The sequence below is a fragment of the Macrobrachium rosenbergii genome, chromosome 6 (assembly GCF_040412425.1).
Source record: "Macrobrachium rosenbergii isolate ZJJX-2024 chromosome 6, ASM4041242v1, whole genome shotgun sequence".
Lineage (NCBI taxonomy): Eukaryota > Metazoa > Arthropoda > Malacostraca > Decapoda > Palaemonidae > Macrobrachium > Macrobrachium rosenbergii.
The window spans coordinates 43,374,631-43,392,170 of NC_089746.1; the positions used below are offsets into that span (position 1 = coordinate 43,374,631).

General features: G+C 37.5%; 1 protein-coding gene across 2 annotated transcripts in view; it reads left to right on the plus strand.

Annotated features, from left to right (window-relative positions):
- Nurf-38 (Inorganic pyrophosphatase Nurf-38) overlaps positions 1 to 17,540 on the plus strand; it is a 60,178-nt gene that overhangs the window by 33,330 nt on the left and 9,308 nt on the right. The window contains exons 1-5 of one of the 2 annotated variants that reach the window (XM_067105643.1): positions 8,066 to 9,065; positions 12,647 to 12,762; positions 15,676 to 15,795; positions 16,130 to 16,249; positions 16,386 to 16,622. In XM_067105643.1, the coding sequence (XP_066961744.1) occupies positions 8,411 to 9,065; positions 12,647 to 12,762; positions 15,676 to 15,795; positions 16,130 to 16,249; positions 16,386 to 16,622 (1,248 nt within the window). In that variant the 5' untranslated portion in view covers positions 8,066 to 8,410. Of the gene's footprint in view, positions 1 to 8,065; positions 9,066 to 12,646; positions 12,763 to 15,675; positions 15,796 to 16,129; positions 16,250 to 16,385; positions 16,623 to 17,540 lie in introns of those variants that run through there. The other variant, XM_067105644.1, reaches the window with a different exon arrangement.

The following is a 17,540-nucleotide window of genomic DNA, read 5'->3' on the forward strand; positions in this document are numbered from 1 at the left end:
TATAAAATTTTTTTTATATATATATATATATATATATATATATATATATATATATATATATATATATATATATATATATATATATAAGTATACTTAAACATGGGATTTCTGTCTTGCCATTGATTGTTGTGATGTGAACAATACTTTTGTACATTTTTCCTCTTGTCTTTCATGCTGCTTGCTTCCTGTTTTGTCCGGAGTTATTTAAATCGTTTTTGCTGCCTTCGCCATTTTTTTATTTTTCGAGGGGAATCAAAAGGTCAAAAGTGTTCTTAGGCCTCGTCGGATTTATCTTAGAACCCATAGATTTAGTTATTATTATTATTATTATTATTATTATTATTATTATTATTATTATTATTATTATTATTATTATTATTATTATTATCTGAAGGGAGCGGACCCCTCTTTGAAGCATGTTTTATTAAAGATGTTGATGCTGCCATTCCTTTTAACAGAACATTGTTATTATTATTATTATTATTATTATTATTGTGCTGATTATTATTATTATTAGTATTATTATTATTATTATTATTATTAATTAACCGAAGAACAAACTTTGGTAAACTTTTTGTTACAGATTCTCGTTTTCACTTGGGAATTTTATCTCTTTTTTTTTTTTTTTTTTTTTAGGAAGCATCATGACTTTTTATTCATTTATCTACTGTCGTAATCTCTCCAGGTTGTTGAAATAAATGCTGCAGCCATCCGTAATAGCTGTGAAGAAAAATCTGTTTCTGTGAATTTATTGTAATACAGGAAACTGCGATTTAAAGGCATTGAAGATTACTTTTGTTATGAATGCGTAATTTTAGAACTGTACTCGGTGGAATGACGAGATAGTTCATTCATGATTCTACATTTGAGATTTGTTAGCACAAGAGTTTTATGCTATAACTCTACATACTCTGTAGATTTAGGAACACGCTCTGTTATAATTCTACATGCTCTGTAGATTTAGGAACACGTTCTGCTATAATTCTCCATACTCTGTAGATTTAGCAATACGTTCTGCTATAATTCTACATTCTCTGTAGATTTAGGAACACGTTCTGCTATAATTCTCCATACTCTGTAGACTTAGGAACACGTTCTGCTATAATTCTACATACTCTGTAGATTTAGGAACACGTTCTGCTATAATTCTCCATACTCTGTAGATTTAGCAACACGTTCTGCTATAATTCTCCATACTCTGTAGATTTAGGGACGCGGTCTGCTATAATTCTCCATACTCTGTAGATTTAGTAACACATTCTGCTATAATTCTACATACTCTTTAGATTTAAGAACACGTTCTGCTATAATTCTCCATACTCTGTAGATGTAGGGACGCGGTCTGCTATAATTCTCCATACTCTGTAGATTTAGTAACACATTCTGCTATAATTCTACATACTCTGTAGATTTAGGAACACTGTCTGCTATAATTCTCCATACTCTGTGGATTTAGGGACGCGGTCTGCTATAATTCTCCATACTCTTTAGATTTAGGAACACGTTCTGCTATAATTCTCCATACTCTGTAGATTTAGGGACGCGGTCTGCTATAATTCTCCATACTCTGTAGATTTAGTAACACATTCTGCTATAATTCTACATACTCTGTAGATTTAGTGTAGATTTAGGAACACTGTCTGCTATAATTCTCCATACTCTGTAGATTTAGGAACACTGTCTGCTATACATGTAGATTTAGGAACACTTTCTGCTATAATTCTACATGCTATGTAGATTTAGGAACACTTTGCTATAATTCTACATGCTATGTAGATTTAGGAACACTTTCTGCTATAATTCTACATGCTATGTAGATTTAGGAATACTTTCTGCTATAATTCTACATGCTATGTAGATTTAGGAACACTGTCTGCTATAATTCTCCATACTCTGTAGATTTAGGAACACTTTCTGCTATAATTCTACATGCTATGTAGATTTAGGAACACTTTCTGCTGTAATTCTACATGCTATGTAGATTTAGGAACACTGTCTGCTATAATTCTCCATACTCTGTAGATTTAGGAACACTTTCTGCTATAATTCTACATGCTATGTAGATTTAGAAACACTTTCTGCTATAATTCTACATACTCTGTAGATTTAGGAACACCATCTGCTGTAAGTCTACATACTTTTTAGATTTAGGAACACGTGACCTCACATTTGGTTCCATTGGAGAGAACTTGTGGCGAATAATATTCCTCTCAGGTCAGTGAACCTGTAATATATTTGCCTTTTATGATGATTGGGGCACTGGAGTTATGAACGCTTAGTGACGGACAGTCACCCACTCCCCTCTCCCCCTTCCTCCTCCCTCTCCCCCTAGAGATAGCCTCCTTCTTTTTTGCCTGGATTTGTGCAAAGAAAGTTCAAGGGAAACTCGAGACCACTTCTGCTGCTGTGGCCAGTAACCTATTATAGCTTCCACGCCCTTCAGGGGATTCTCCCCTCCCTCCTCCTCCTCCTCCTCCTCCTCCTCCTCCTCCTCCTCCTCCTCCTCCTCCTCCTTAGTTATACCAGATATACATCTCCCTTATTCAAGTCCGTCTGCTTATTATACAGATGCCTGGTTCCCCTACCTGTCTACCTGTTTATTAAAAAAAAAAAAAAAAACTGTAGGGTAGCATCGCTGAAGTGTCCTCTGGTGGTCGCTTTCGAATTTTGGATTAAGTTAGCTTTTAAGAACATTTTCCCCTGCCGGATGAATTCGGATATCTTCAGTAGCTCGTCGAACCGTGACAGACTTAAGTTGCAGCTTAATGCAGTATTTTTATTACACTTTATTTTTATCGTCTCACGAATGATTGACCTTTGATGAGTATTTGGTTGGGACGATGCATGTTTGCGTCCACGGTTTAGAGGTATGTATGCATAGCGACATATCGTTATGTATGGTGGCATGAAAATTTTATCATTGTTATGTACAGTATTTATAAAAGGAACTTTATGTCAGTGAAAACATCCTCTCAGTCAGAATCATATCGGTTTTGTTGGTACGTCTGCCTTATGTTGTCAGTGAAGAGGGGTATGTCTTCTAGTACTGGCGTAAGAAGTAGGCTATGGAGAATGCCCTTCTGCTTTGGGCTTGGCAAAGGTCAAAGTTTACTCTTGTTTCTGTTAACCGGCCTGGAACGTTTTTTATGGGAAGGGCCAGAATAATTGAGAGAGAGAGAGAGGTATGATATTAACTTTGATTATGCTTAGCAGAACGTAGGGAGGTCCGCCGCGTTGGTTCAAGTCAGAATCAGACCTTTACTGAAACACCACTACTCTGGAAGTCATCTGTCTTCGAGACTCTGGAATTGTCGAAATTCCTGGAAGTGGGTTTGAGTCATTCTTGTCTCCTCAACTGTAACCCATTCTGTTCTGCGTAGGTGCTATGATACCCCTCTCTCTCTCTCTCTCTCTCTACGGTCCAATAGACGAATAAAGTTCAAGGACTCTGCAAAGTTCGCGTATGCAGTTCTTCCTCCCTGGGAAAGGGACTAGTCATGAAATTTTAGTGTCAGTCATGAATGACTTTGTCACTTAATAGGATTTCTTTCGATCTAATTGTGTGGTTGACTTTCCGGGAAAACCGCGTCACTTTTCACCCGTCCACGGTAAAGTTAGAAATGTATAAATTATGCAGTTAAAGGGATGCAAGGCCCTATTGTTATATATTTTTTTTTATTCTTTTAATGCTGTTCCTGTTACCACAACCGGTTTGGTGACCTTTTTTCGGGAAGACGCACTCCTTTCACGAGTGTGACGTAGAAAGGAATGGTATTTCATAGAATTTTTTTTTTTAATTAAGGCACCTTGAGAGCATAGCCTACTGATTTTTTTTTTCTTTTGGAACTAATTTTTTTCCTTCTCAAAGAATTCTGTACATAGTATTTAACCGTAGTTTTATTCATACCATTCAGTTTTTTACTTCAGGATCAAGGTCTGAAGAGTACTGTATTCTATGGACCCTTTTTTTTTTTCATGACTAAACTTGCCTTGAAGAAATGTGTGGGCATGCATTGAACATTTGGGAAATTTGTTCATCCCCGAAGGTTCTTTTATAATGAACTTCCACGTTGAATCGTTCGGTAGTGCCTCAGGAGCTCTTGTTATGAACTTCCTTGGTCATGACAATAACCCATTTTGCGTTTATCCTTGAACAAGTATATATACAGTAATTGTAAGGAAGATGTTATTATTGCTGTGACAGACATCACCAATTATTATTATTATTATTATTATTATTATTATTATTATTATTATTTTCCAAATAATATTGTGTTTATTAAGAAGGAGTAAGAGGAGGTAAAGGGAAATACAGAGAGAAGAGATACCCCTTATTAAAATAAAATTATAAATTAATAAACAGATAAAAATGTATTAAAATGCAATAGGATTTTCAGGACAAATCACCAATAGAAAAGTTCTGGGGTCCAGATATTCTCGACAGAAAATGATTGAATAGTTTCGAATATTTTCCGGGCAAAATCGCCCTTGATTGGGTTCTGGTCATTTTGAAAGTGCAGTATATGCACTTTATTGTTTTAAACTTAGACTTATTTAGTTTTATTCTTGGAAACAGTTATTTCCTCTTGTAGATGTTTTGCCGTGACCTGAGAACCTTACAGGAGCCCTTTTTTTGTGTGTGTGTGTGTGTGTGTGTGTGTGTGTGTGTAACACCTGAAGGTACCGTAAGGGTCACCCTAAAAGTTCTGTGAGGGGGAGCTGATTATCATTTACATGTTGGTTTGGGCGTTGTCCTGTTGTCCTAAGCGACTTTTCTAGGTGCTACTTTCTCTCTCTCTCTCTCTCTCTCTCTCTCTCTCTCTCTCTCTCTCTCTCTCTCTCTCTCTCTCTCTCTCTCTCATGAAATGGATCGTGACAAAAATTCCATTTTGTGAGAACGTAATTATTTTGTTGTAAGATGAAATTGCACCACGTGTCAAGTCTGCATATTTATGGCTAATTTATTTCCTCACGATTTGGAATTTGAGTGGGTCTTCCCCCTCACCCCTCTCCCCTTTTCTCCTTCCTCCTATCTCCTTCCCCTATCAAGGCGCTTTTCAAGGTCGTGGATGCAAGTGCCACGTGAAAAGAAAAGTTGAAATTTCCTCTTAGTCGTTCTCACGGCATTGAAGACATGTTTCGTGAGTTTGGTGTGTGGAACCATAGTTCTCTCTCTCTCTCTCTCTCTCTCTCTCTCTCTCTCTCTCTCTCTCTCTCTCTCTCTCTCTCTCTCTCTCTCATGTAATATTCTTAAGCTGTCTCTTGTTCTTATTAGGAATCATCATTCGTAAGAATGAAGGAATATTGGAAGAGAATCAAGAGCTTTTCTCGATTAGTAAATTCATAAGAGGTATTTTACACTCACACATTTATTAGAGGTACTTTATACTTATTTACTGTAGGTATTTTATACTTGACACTTATTTATTAGAGGTACTTTACACTTATATGCTCAGTTTTTACTATAGTTATTTTATACTTGACACTTATTTACTAGAGGTACTTTACACTTATTTGCTCAGTTATCTTCCCCATTAGGAAGTGGCACCACCTCGTCAAACAGGTTCGTCAATAGAAGCGTTGATTCGAGAATGAGCTAATCGAGTTTGTCACTTCTCCTGACTTGACTCGGTTCTCCTTACTTACGGATGGCTGTTTAGTTTTGGAAGGTGTTGACGACTCTCCTTCCTGCATTTGAGTTCTTTCCTTATGAACCAGCTAACAGGCAAGCAACAAGTGCGCATGCTCCCGCTTTCAGAAGTGTTTATTGTTACCTCTGAGTGCCTGAAGCAAGCCTTGAACGATGTGAAGGTTGTCCTCCAAATGATTATTAGGTTTTTTTTTCTCCGACAAGAAATAGAATCGAGTCCCTATCATCAGTTTAACCGGGCTAAGATAAGTTCTCAAGGCGGACAATAGATAATTAGTTTTATTGTGGTTTTTTTCCCAAATACTGGAGGCCTAAAAGGAAAAAAATTACACTTTAGTTGAGGCAAGTAGAAATAACAGCAAAAAATTAAGTTCCCTTTGGAGTTGTCCCACCTTGATGATGTGGGGGTTTTACCAATTCAAGAACCATCCTTTTTTTTGGATTTGGTCATTATCTGTTTTGTCTACTGGAAGTCATACCCGTTTTTTTTTTTCTTTTTTTTTCTTTTTCTTCTCTCCTTCTTCAAATCCGGGTTCGAAGTCTCTACCCCGGAAACCGATATGGGAAGGTTTCCTTGTGACGTAGATCGGTTGCCATGTTAATCAGTGGTGCATGTAACTATGTAAAAACCTATTTCGGTAGTGTTGTTAAGTTCTGTACTTGACCGAAGTCTCAGATGATACTTGACAAGGGTATGTGAAGATATGCGTCAGGTTTTACAAACATTAAGGATTTAATGTTGGTATTTGGAAGGCAATGCTTTGGAACAGTCAGTTTTCATGCTCCTGTTTTTTCCAGAAAGATACTTATTCCCTTCTTACGCCAGAAGCCAACTCCTTTCTCAGCAAATAGATTCCTAAGGAATTTAGAAGTGTTAAATCAAAATAACCATTTCTGACAGACTCTCTTTCTCTCTCTCTCTCTCTCTCTCTCTCTCTCTCTCTCTCTCTCTCTCTCTCTCTCTCTCTCTCAAGAAAGAAAAAAAAAAAAAGATTAAAAAAATTAAGGACGGAAACAGCTTCCCATGAGACAATAGCCAACGGAGGGGAGTGTCCCGGATAATTCAAGGCGTACTGTTACCCTTTTGCGCGTTCAGGAAATTAGGTTGAATTCTTTGTCGGCAAGACCCATAGGACTGACTTGCCATTGGAAATTTTACAATTTATCCACGAAGATTTAAACGGATTTTCTAAAGTAACCAAGTTTGAATTCACGCTTCCTCAAGTATATCTTATAAACGTGATGTTTCTAGATGCCCTTAAATTATTATTATTATTATTATTATTATTATTATTATTATTATTATTATTATTATTATTATTATTATTATTATTATTATTCGGAAGATAACCCTATTCATATGGAACAAGCCCACCACAGGGGCCACTGACTTGAAATTCAAGCTTCCAAAGAATATTATGGTGTTCATTTGAAAGAAGTCACAGAAGGTAATAGGAAATACAGAAAGAAGAGATCAGTTATTAAAATAGAAAATAAATTAGATTAATAAATAAATTAAAATTCAAGGAGAATTGTTTTATGGTAATAATGCATAGCATCTTTACTTGAACTTTTGAAGTTCAAATTGCACCACTGTTATGAAAGTATTAGATGAGGAATATAGTGCCAGAGATAGATACACCTTAATTTTCTTTTAATTTTTATTTTTGGAATTTTGGTACTTGGATTCTCCGTAGGGGGATAGTGCCGTCAGTACTCCTCATGCGTTGCACTGTAGGTATTACCTTAGGTGTTTTGCAGCGCCCCTTTAGCCCCTAGCTGCAAACCCCTTTCGTTCCTTTTACAGTACCTCCGTTCTTCCATCTTACCATTCGCCTTTTCCTAGCAGCTGCGAGGTTTAACTCCTGTTACACTTTTCAAGCCATTTTACTGTCAATTTTCGTTTCAGCGCTGAATGGCCTCATAGGTCGCAGCGTTCGGCCTTTGGCCTAAACTCTATTCTATCGTATATTTTAAACTTGCGTTTCCCCTCTTTTCCGTTCCATGAGATTTCATGTGACCTAAATCACAAGTCACCTCTCATTTCCAAGGAAGATTAACCTGCCTCTCCCACTTCCTCGGTGAGGAAAAGCGAAGAAAGCATGGGTAATCATCGAAGACTTTCCACTTGATGTGCTTACTCATCCTGCACTCCCTTTTCTTGATAACCCTCCGATTTATATGTATGTGTATGTGCGTGTGTGTGTCCCGTTCTATAAACCTGTATAGGCAGGGCTGGAAACGATGACCAGGGGAGGGGGGGGGAGGTTCATAAGTAAGACGCCGGTTGGTGACTTCTCTCAGAGTGAGAGTGGGGAAAGGAGGGGGGAAGGGAAGGAGTCTTGGTGCATCTCTCTCATATATACCTCTAGTCGGAGAGATTTTGGCTGCAGTCTGTTCCGCCCGTCCGTCCGAGAAGACGTTGATGAAAGCACCCCACCGCCCCTTCGGAGCGCCCTTCCCGTCGCACTTCATTTGTTATCCCTTCCCCCTTGAGAGAGGCCCGTTTCCTCCTCTTTTGACTTGTGCAGTCACTTGTAACTTCAGGTTCCCACGAAAGATAGCCTTCTTTCGATAGGTGATTCCTATTCAAAGGCCCTTTGTCTACATAGACACTTTTATTTATCTTATAATGGCATTAAGAGGACCAGGCGTTTTTGACGTAAGATAAAAAGATCGACCAATTCGAGGACGGACGAGAAAGGACAGAGTACTGTTTTAATTATTTTATATTTGCGTGCAATCCTATATTTATTCAAAATGCCCATCATCTGTGATAACCGTGCTAAGGCCGGTCCAGTTATTTATTCATCGATAGTAGTAAGTGTGACAGTGTGTCTCTCATATTTGATTGGCAATGCCTCAGCCTTCAACATCCTCACCCCTTACGTGTCTCGAAGAGGAGGAGGAGGAGGTTCCTTCGCCAACCACCACCCCCTGCCCTACGTGACGAGCAACAATCACCACACCACGTTCATAGGACACTCTCCCTTCTTCCCGATCGTCAGCAGCGGCGGCGGACCCTTCCTGAGGCCGCGTCCCTTCGCGCCTAACAACGGAACAGCAGCAGGAGCAGTAGCATCCATAGTGCCTTGGTGGCATCCCCAACAGGACGTCACTTCGATCAACGTCGGGGGCGTCAAAATTGACATCGAGACGAAGGTCAACGGGAAGCCGGTTTCTTCTTCAGTAGCTGTCGTCTCTCCTGCCGCCGAGTCCTCAGGGTCGGAGGGGCAGTGTTGCCCGACGTGTGGCTCTCTGTACACGAGTGGGCGGTCGGACCTCTGGCGATTCTACCCCTCCTCCAGGGTGCCAGTCACCGTTTGGCCCGAATCAACGTTCCAGTACAGGCACTTCGATGTCTTTGTCGAAGAGAGAGGTAGTCTGAACGCTCCGAATTACGAGATTTACTTCAGTAAGTTTTGTCGGTTTGGTGATGCCTTACTTGGGTCTCTCTCTCTCTCTCTCTCTCTCTCTCTCTCTCTCTCTCTCTCTCTCTCTCTCTCTCTCTCTCTCTCTCTCTAAACAAATTCAAAACCGTAAAATATGTTTTTTCCATTAAATTATAGATTGATTGGTAGCTGACGATTGACCGGTTTTTCAAAAATGGGTTTTTAATATATTATTACTTCCTACGTAGTGGGTGAATTCATTGATAGTAGGTGATAGTATGCGTATAGGTGAGTAGGAAATATAAATAAGATTTAGTTGACATTGAATTTCATGAATACCCAAAGGTCAGGGAAAGGGGCGCAGCTATTGTCGCCTGTTGCGAGAGTCAGGTTTCCCATAGTCGTATGTGGGTGCCTGGGTATTTCCTTGGTATTTCGGGGGAGCCCCGAATCTTTCGTATTATTCTCCAAATTGGCCCCGTACGGGGGTAGTGCCGTCAGTGCGCCTTACGTGGTCCACTGTAGGTATTACTTGAGGGTCTTTGCAGCATCCCTTCGGCCCATAGCTGCAACCTCTTAGGTTGCTTTTACTGTACCTCCCTTCATATTTGCTTTCTTCCGTCGTACTTTCTACCCACTCCTGACAATTGGTTCTTAGCATAACTGTAAGGTTTTCCTCCTGCTATACCTTTAAAACCTCTCTACTCTCAATTTTGCTTTCAGCGCTGAATGACCTCATAGGTCCCAGCGCTTGGTCTTTGGCCAAAATTCTATATTCCATTCCAGTATTAAGAAAGATCTACTCACATTGAGCATTCATATAATAATTTTTATTTGACGTCAACAAGGACTTGTATAGTAATATACCAGTGCTCAAAAGTACGATTAACGTGTTCTACCATTATTAGCCGTTGAGTGATTTAATCAGCATTAACCATTGTGTACTTTGTGACTGGTTTTAACCAGATAACAAATGCTGTCCAACGTTTTTATGGATTGTAGATTGCAATGTATCAGTTGCAAATCATCTTTGATTTTTACTGTACCAAGTTCCTCCTTGTTACACAGGCTGCTTCCGTGCTTGGATAGTATTTTAGACGGAAACTGACAAGACCCAGTCTTGAATCCAGTGAAACTTTAATTTTTTCTCAAGAAAAACGCGAACATTTTTCCCTTCTTTTCATATAATGTACTCTTTCGGATACTCCTTTTGTGACAAAGTCTGACAAAATAATATGAGCCCCATCTCGTATTCAAACGCTGATTATTTTTTTTTTATTATAAAGCCACCAGTTAATTAAAAAATAGTTATAATAGCATGAACCTCAAATGGAGAAACAAATCCACATTTATGTCTGGGTAGTCTGAGTACAAATATTTAAAATAAATCTCTACAGAGCTTTCGGGAATTGTTCGATTCCCCTTTTATTCCCGAAAGCTCTCTGTAGAGATTTATTTTTAAATATTTGTACCCAGACATAAATGTGGATTTGTTTCTCCAAAGTCACCAGTTTTGTTTTAATTCGACGTAATAGCGACCCGTTTTCTTCTCGTACATACATTGATGTTTCCATGGGAAATTTGACTATTTATAAAGTAATGTTCAAGTAAATACTACACATAATCCACAGAATATTTAGTTTCAAGTTACGCACGTGTATGTTAACAAGACGTTGAAAGGTAAACGGAGCTCCCCTAAGCCTTATTTCTATTATTCCCTGGGTCTTGATGAATCCCTGTATGTATAAGGGTTTCGAAGTGCTGCTGAAGATATCATGTGTTGGTATATAGCGTTACCTGAAGATGTGGAAATTTTTCGCATGGCCGCAGCATCCATTATTTAACAATTGAAGGTTGAAAATTGCTGTGGTGGTTTTTAGTTTTTTGATTGGGACATTTCTGTATTTTCCTTTACCTTCTGTTACTTTTTTTTTCTAATGAACACCCTATTCTTTGGAAGCTTGAATTTCAAGTCATTGGCCCTTATGGGCTTATTCCTTATGAATAGGGTTCATCTTCTGAATAATAATAATAATAATAATAATAATAAAACAAAAATTATTAATATTAAGGTTTAACTAACTTTTAAACAAATGAACTTTTGGTTTATCGACTTTTGAAACAACGAAAATCAGGAAGAAAAAGCGAGACTGACCATAAAGGGGAAATGTTTAACGTAACACCGGAAAGGTTTAAGTTGAAGAAATGGAAACTCGCGACAAGTTAAATAAAAAGGAAGCAGGTGTGAACCCTTTTCTAGGAAGGCAGACTGATTTCGAAAAGAAAATAGCATTTCCTTTTCTATCTTATTTGTCTAATTTCATTCGATACGGGGTCGCGAGCGTTTTCGTAAATGGGCGTCGGCGTATAAGCCAGGCGTTTGTTATTCTCTCTCCTCTCTTATAATTTTCGTTGTAAATCAGAACCCCTTTAGCGATAAGTCGGTAACCATGACTTGCTGTATTTGTGTGACAAGTGGACTGATCGAGTGAGGGCCGTTAAACATATTTCAGCACTGAGCAGTCAATTCATTTGTATGGAATACACATAAACGCGCGCGCACACACGCGCGCGCGCGCACACACACACACGCGCGCGCACACACACACACACACACACACACACACACACACACACACACACACACACACACACACACACACATATATATATATATATATATATATATATATATATATATAGATAGATATAGATATAGTACATGCATACATACACACACACACACACACGTGTGTTTGTTATTTCTTGTCAGTGGTCTGTCATAATCCCAAATGAATCCTTTCATTTTACCGTTTTATGTGGATGACTTGTTCTTAAAGATCATAGTTATATATTTTTAATGAACCATTTGTCTATCTGAGTGTGGGTATGTGCTGTTTCAATATAATTTCAGTTGAGACATTATTATTTCCGATTTTTCTTTGTTTTCGAATGAAATGGCATTCCATACACAACTTAAGGTGTTATTTTGTAAAAGTTGTTTACATTTTATCCATACCTACCTGGTGATAATTTGTGGTTGCGTATCTATGTCTACAATACTTGAGCTTGACAAACGATAAGTAAAATATATAACATCCTCTTTTTATTTGTTCTTAGTATAACTTTTTAATATCCCATCTTGTCTGATAGACTAAACAGTTGATTGATACAAATGTCGGGAAATATTATGATTGCTATCACTAATAATTAAATGAGCTGATATTCACATGTCGCTCTATTACTATTATTATTATTATTATTATTATTATTATTATTATTATTATGAAAGTTTAATGAGGGCTCTTATTCAGAACATAAGCCCTATTCATGTACATAGAACAAGTCCACCACAAGGACCATTAACTTGAAATTCAAGCTTCCAAAGAGTATGGTGTTCATTTGAAGGAACAGACGGTAATATGAAATACAGAAAGAGATCAGTTATTAGAAAAAAAATTAATTAACAATAGATAAATATATCGATAAAAATGTAAGTAATTTATTAAAGTACGAGAAGAATTTCTACCAGGAATGTTGCGGGTCAGAAAAAAAAAGTCGAAACTCGTTCCTAATGAAAGTGTTTTCTCTCTCTTGCCCTCAGGAAACGAAAATGGGCCCATTTCTCCCTTCCACGACATTCCTCTCTTCGCCAACGAAGGCAACAAGATTTTCAACATGGTGGTGGAGGTGCCCCGGTGGACCAATGCTAAAATGGAGGTGGGTTGGTTGTTCTGATGTTGTAATGCAATGTATTGACATTGGTGCATTGTGACTGACGCACCGAAAGTGACTTTTTGACGTGAAGTGTATCGTATTTCTTTTACGGACGAATGTTTAGTTTTCCGCTCAAACTGACTATTTACGCACAAAGGTTGAATATATATATATATATATATATATATATATATATATATATATATATATATATATATATAATATGGGATCATATGCTATATGCACGCATACAATGATACGGTTTTAACACTTAACGCCCGAAGATTTACTTTGTATATACTGTAGGATCATATGCTATGTACGAACATACATTGATATAGTTTTGAAGTACAAATACTGACTTATACAGAACATTTGCTGTTACGTGCATAAAAGTTACAGTAACAGGGACAAACAAACAAACGTTTGCGCACGGTTATTAATGAGTGCCTGTGGTTGGTTGCTGTTTCTGCAGAAATATTCCCTTTTACGCGTAAAAAGTAAGATTTCTGCGTAACCTAATGAGCATTATCGTCATTTCACCACCGTTCGAGATGGCTGTTTTATTTAAGATTTTCTCTACTGTTTGCTTGTTATATCGTTATTTAAGGCTAAGCATGGCGACAAAAATACGAAGCAAGCATTCATATGGCCAAGTTTAAAGGTAGGCTTACAGATAAATAAAATGCATTTATTCAAACCAATAGAAATGTACTTGGATAATGCATCAACGCCATCTAGTATCGGAGTTGTGGCTTTTCTGGAACTGACAGGGTTGCCCCCCGTTTGTGTACCCTTGATTGGTCACTCCTTTTTTACGAAATGTAAACAATCCTGTAGCATTCTGTCAGTCGTACATTAGCCGATGGCATTGTGTGTGTTTTACAAGGTTTTGTATTTGCAAAACCGAAGAATTGAAAACTACTAACAGCCTCACATTGGTAAGGCAGTCTGGTTATTAGGTTCTGTGATTAAAGACAAGTAAACTAAGCAGACTGTAGTTGGAACCTAGCCAGCTGGTAAACTAGGTTATCCATTTTGGCATGGCTTACTGCAGTTGTCAGTGGATCATGACATAATGTAACTTTTACGTCAGACCCAGCTGTGTAAGAAACCAAGATACCCGAGTGGAAGCAGCAAAATGGTAAATTTTAACAAAATGGGCACCATGGCCTTACTGTCCCAGGCCAATCATAACTAAACTTGAAAGTGGTGGTGTACACCCTAACATATCCTAGGATGTTATGACTTGCATGCGGCCGTACCCACTTAGCCTATCTTGATTGCTGTAATGTACATTTAAAAGAGTAGTACCGGAACTAACTCTGTATTCCTTTGCCAAACCTTGGTGACTTTTACTTGAAAAGTTCTCTCATAATCTTAAGGGAAAATCCACTGGCATAGCCCATTACAGTTGTAACTTCTCATTATGTGGAACCGTCTCAGAACAGTTTTAGGCCATTCCTCCTGTGGACGTAAAATGATGCCTATGTTCACATTACAGCTGGCAGTTCAGGCCAGTAACAGTAGTATTAATTACACAATATATTTAGTTTAATAAAACTTATTACTTGGGTGAAAGTAAAATAAAAAGTTAGTAAGTGTAGCCTGTCCATATCAGATGGCTTTTACTTTAATTATCTAAGGGGTTTTTAATAGGGTAGTGGTAGGAATATATAGATAAGCTTCAGGAGGAGGATCATATACCAAACCTATCTTGTTGATTGTTGTTACAGGATGTAGAATAGGAAAGTAGTTATAGTTATCTCGACTAAAATTAAATACATTTGCTCTGTTGAATAGTTTGCTTTATTTAACAAGTGCTGACTTTGACATAGGATCATCACATCCTGCTGAAGATTTGAAGGGTCCAGTAATTTCCTAGCAGTTGTTGGGGTTGCTTTAACCTTGGTGGCTAAGCTGTTAGTATGCTATATTGCCAAAGCCAGCCTCTCTTGACAGAGGTTCTGCTAGTTGACTTGAGGTGTTATGAGTCCTTCAAACATGATTAAAGATTTGGCAATGGAACCAAGGCCTGACTTACCCAATAAATGTTGAAGCTAAATATGTGGTTTTGCCATCAAGCATAAAAACTATGCTGGGTATTCCTTAACTAGTCAGAGCTGTTGCCGCAATGATAAATCCACAAACTTGTCAAAGCCACAATGGGCAATCATAACCTGCCAAAACTGCCATGGGTATATCATAACATGCAAATGCTGGTGCAGTTTTGTCTTAACCTAAACTTTAATGAACACAACTTTTCAAGGTCTTGGTGTAAACTATTATTGAACCTTATTGTGAGGCTCTTGAATTTATTTGTGTTGTGTTGTGTCACTTTTTACAGTTATTTTATAGTAATTAAAGAATGATGAGGACACTGTCAGAATAGTGTAGAATTTACAGAGCAGATTTGTAGTTTTGCTATGGATATTAAATTTTATATTTCGCGAAGTAGCTATTTTGCAGTACTGTCCCAAGGATTAAAAACTTTTAAGAAACTGTTGTCTTGAATCTGCAAGTTGGGAACTAGGAAAGCAGGCTTTAGCAATCACTAACTTGTAAGGAAAACAAAATGCACACTTGTATTTGTTGTGAAGAATATAGGTAAAAGTTTTGTGGTGAGATATTTAATGCATTCTTCAATAATACCTTCCTAATAAAAAAATTCCCAAGAAAAAATGTTTGTGTGTTGATAGTGTTTCTGACGGGTTTATAGGATTCTGTATTGGATTTGTAGTGTGTGACTACAATGGACCTCTTTACCATCCTGACCTAAAGCTACCTGTGTTGAGTTTGGTTACCCGTATACTGTATTGTCATTGTCACATTACAGGAACTTTGCTTAAGAAATGACATCTTATAGCATGTTCCATTTGAATGCTCATTTTAAGTGCATTTCTTATTACTTTGCAGATAGCAACAAAAGACCCTCTCAATCCTATCAAACAAGATGTTAAAAAGGGAAAGCTTCGATATGTGGCCAATGTATTCCCTCACCATGGCTACATTTGGAACTATGGAGCACTTCCTCAGGTAGATCTTGTTGCAAAGTAGATTTCTGCTGGTTATTTTTCTTTTAGTGTTTCTTGGATTAATCTGTTCACTTGTTAGATAAATTTCCCAATTGACAACCAATTTAATGGGGTATTCCATTTTGATGCAGAAATGTAGATATTCTTATGTACATCTTAACTAGTACTGTAGATATTTTCTAAAATTCCCATCATGAACTCCAGTCCTTTGGTATGCTTTGGTATTACCAATAGCATTGCTCCGTTCCTTGACCTCTGTATTCCAGTTTGTTAATTTTCATCCCACTTTCCACAGTTTTCTGATGTGGAAGACTTATAAAATTTCTTTTCATCAGACTTGGGAAGATCCAAGCCACCAAGATGAAGCCACTGGTTGTAAAGGTGACAACGATCCTATTGATGTTTGTGAGATTGGCTATCGTGTAGCTAAAAGAGGTGAAGTTATTCAGGTCAAGGTTAGTAACCAGAGCATCAATCTAAGGAATTTCTTTAATTTTTTTTATTTATAGTACAATATTACCATCTTGCAAATTAAAAATTATCATCATCATCCTAGAAATTCTCTTTTATTTACAATGTCATCTCTTTCAGATCCTTGGAACTATAGCACTTATTGATGAAGGGGAGACCGATTGGAAGTTGATTGCTATTGATGTCAACGATCCTTTGGCACCCCAGTTAAGTGATATCTCTGATGTTGAGCAACACATGCCAGGATTCTTGAAAGCAACAGTGGAATGGTTCAAGATTTATAAAATTCCTGATGGGAAGCCAGAGAACCAGTTTGCTTTCGATGGAATGGCCAAGGATCGGGAGTTTGCTCACAAGGTAACATATTTATTGAATGTTCTCCATAGGAAGGTTGTGCTGTCAGTGAATCTCACACCAGGTGCACTGCATGAATTACTTAAGGTTCTTTGCAGTGCCCTTTGGCCCCTAGCTGCAACCCCTTCCATTCCTTTTACTGTACCTCCATTCATATTCTTTTACTTTCCACCCACTTGTGATAATAGTTTCATAGTGCAACTGCAAGGTTTTCCTCCTGTTACACCTTGTAACCTTTTACTACTCTCAATTTTCCTTTCCATGCTGAATGACCTTATAGTTCCCAGTGCTTGGCCTTTGACCTAAATTGTATATAGAAGTGTTTGTTGCACACAACTGTATAAAGGACTTTTCCTCTCACTGTCATTTTTTTATCATTGGTAATTGAATTAGGTTTTGTGTATGGTTAAAAATATTTGTTGTATATTATTAAGTAAATCTTCTACCTTTGTTTTTTAAATGTTTTGTTGTTTCGAAGATTGTTTATTTGGGAGCATATCATAAATTTAGAAATTGTAGATTGCAATAGAGTTACCTGGTCTGGAAATGTCATAAACTTGCAAATCAGTGTCTCTCCTCTTGTACCTTTAAGGTCAGAGCTATGATCTTCATAAACTCTACTTACAATATGAATGCTTAAAAACTTTCAGAAGCACAGGATATTCTTTGTAATTAAATTGAAGGCTAACATTACTTGGCAGAATTATTTGTCAACCTGGACATTGTAAATTGTCAAGAGCTGTGGAGTGTGTTCCTTTAGTAGTGAATACTTTGAAACAGCTTTCTGCTGCCTTGAATTTGTTTTATTTACATTGCACAATATTTCTTCCACCAGTTACAATAAAAGCAACATGTATTTGAAATTTAATTACAGTGCTTCTGCTGTATGAAGGAAAAGTTTATATAAGTTACTTATAATAA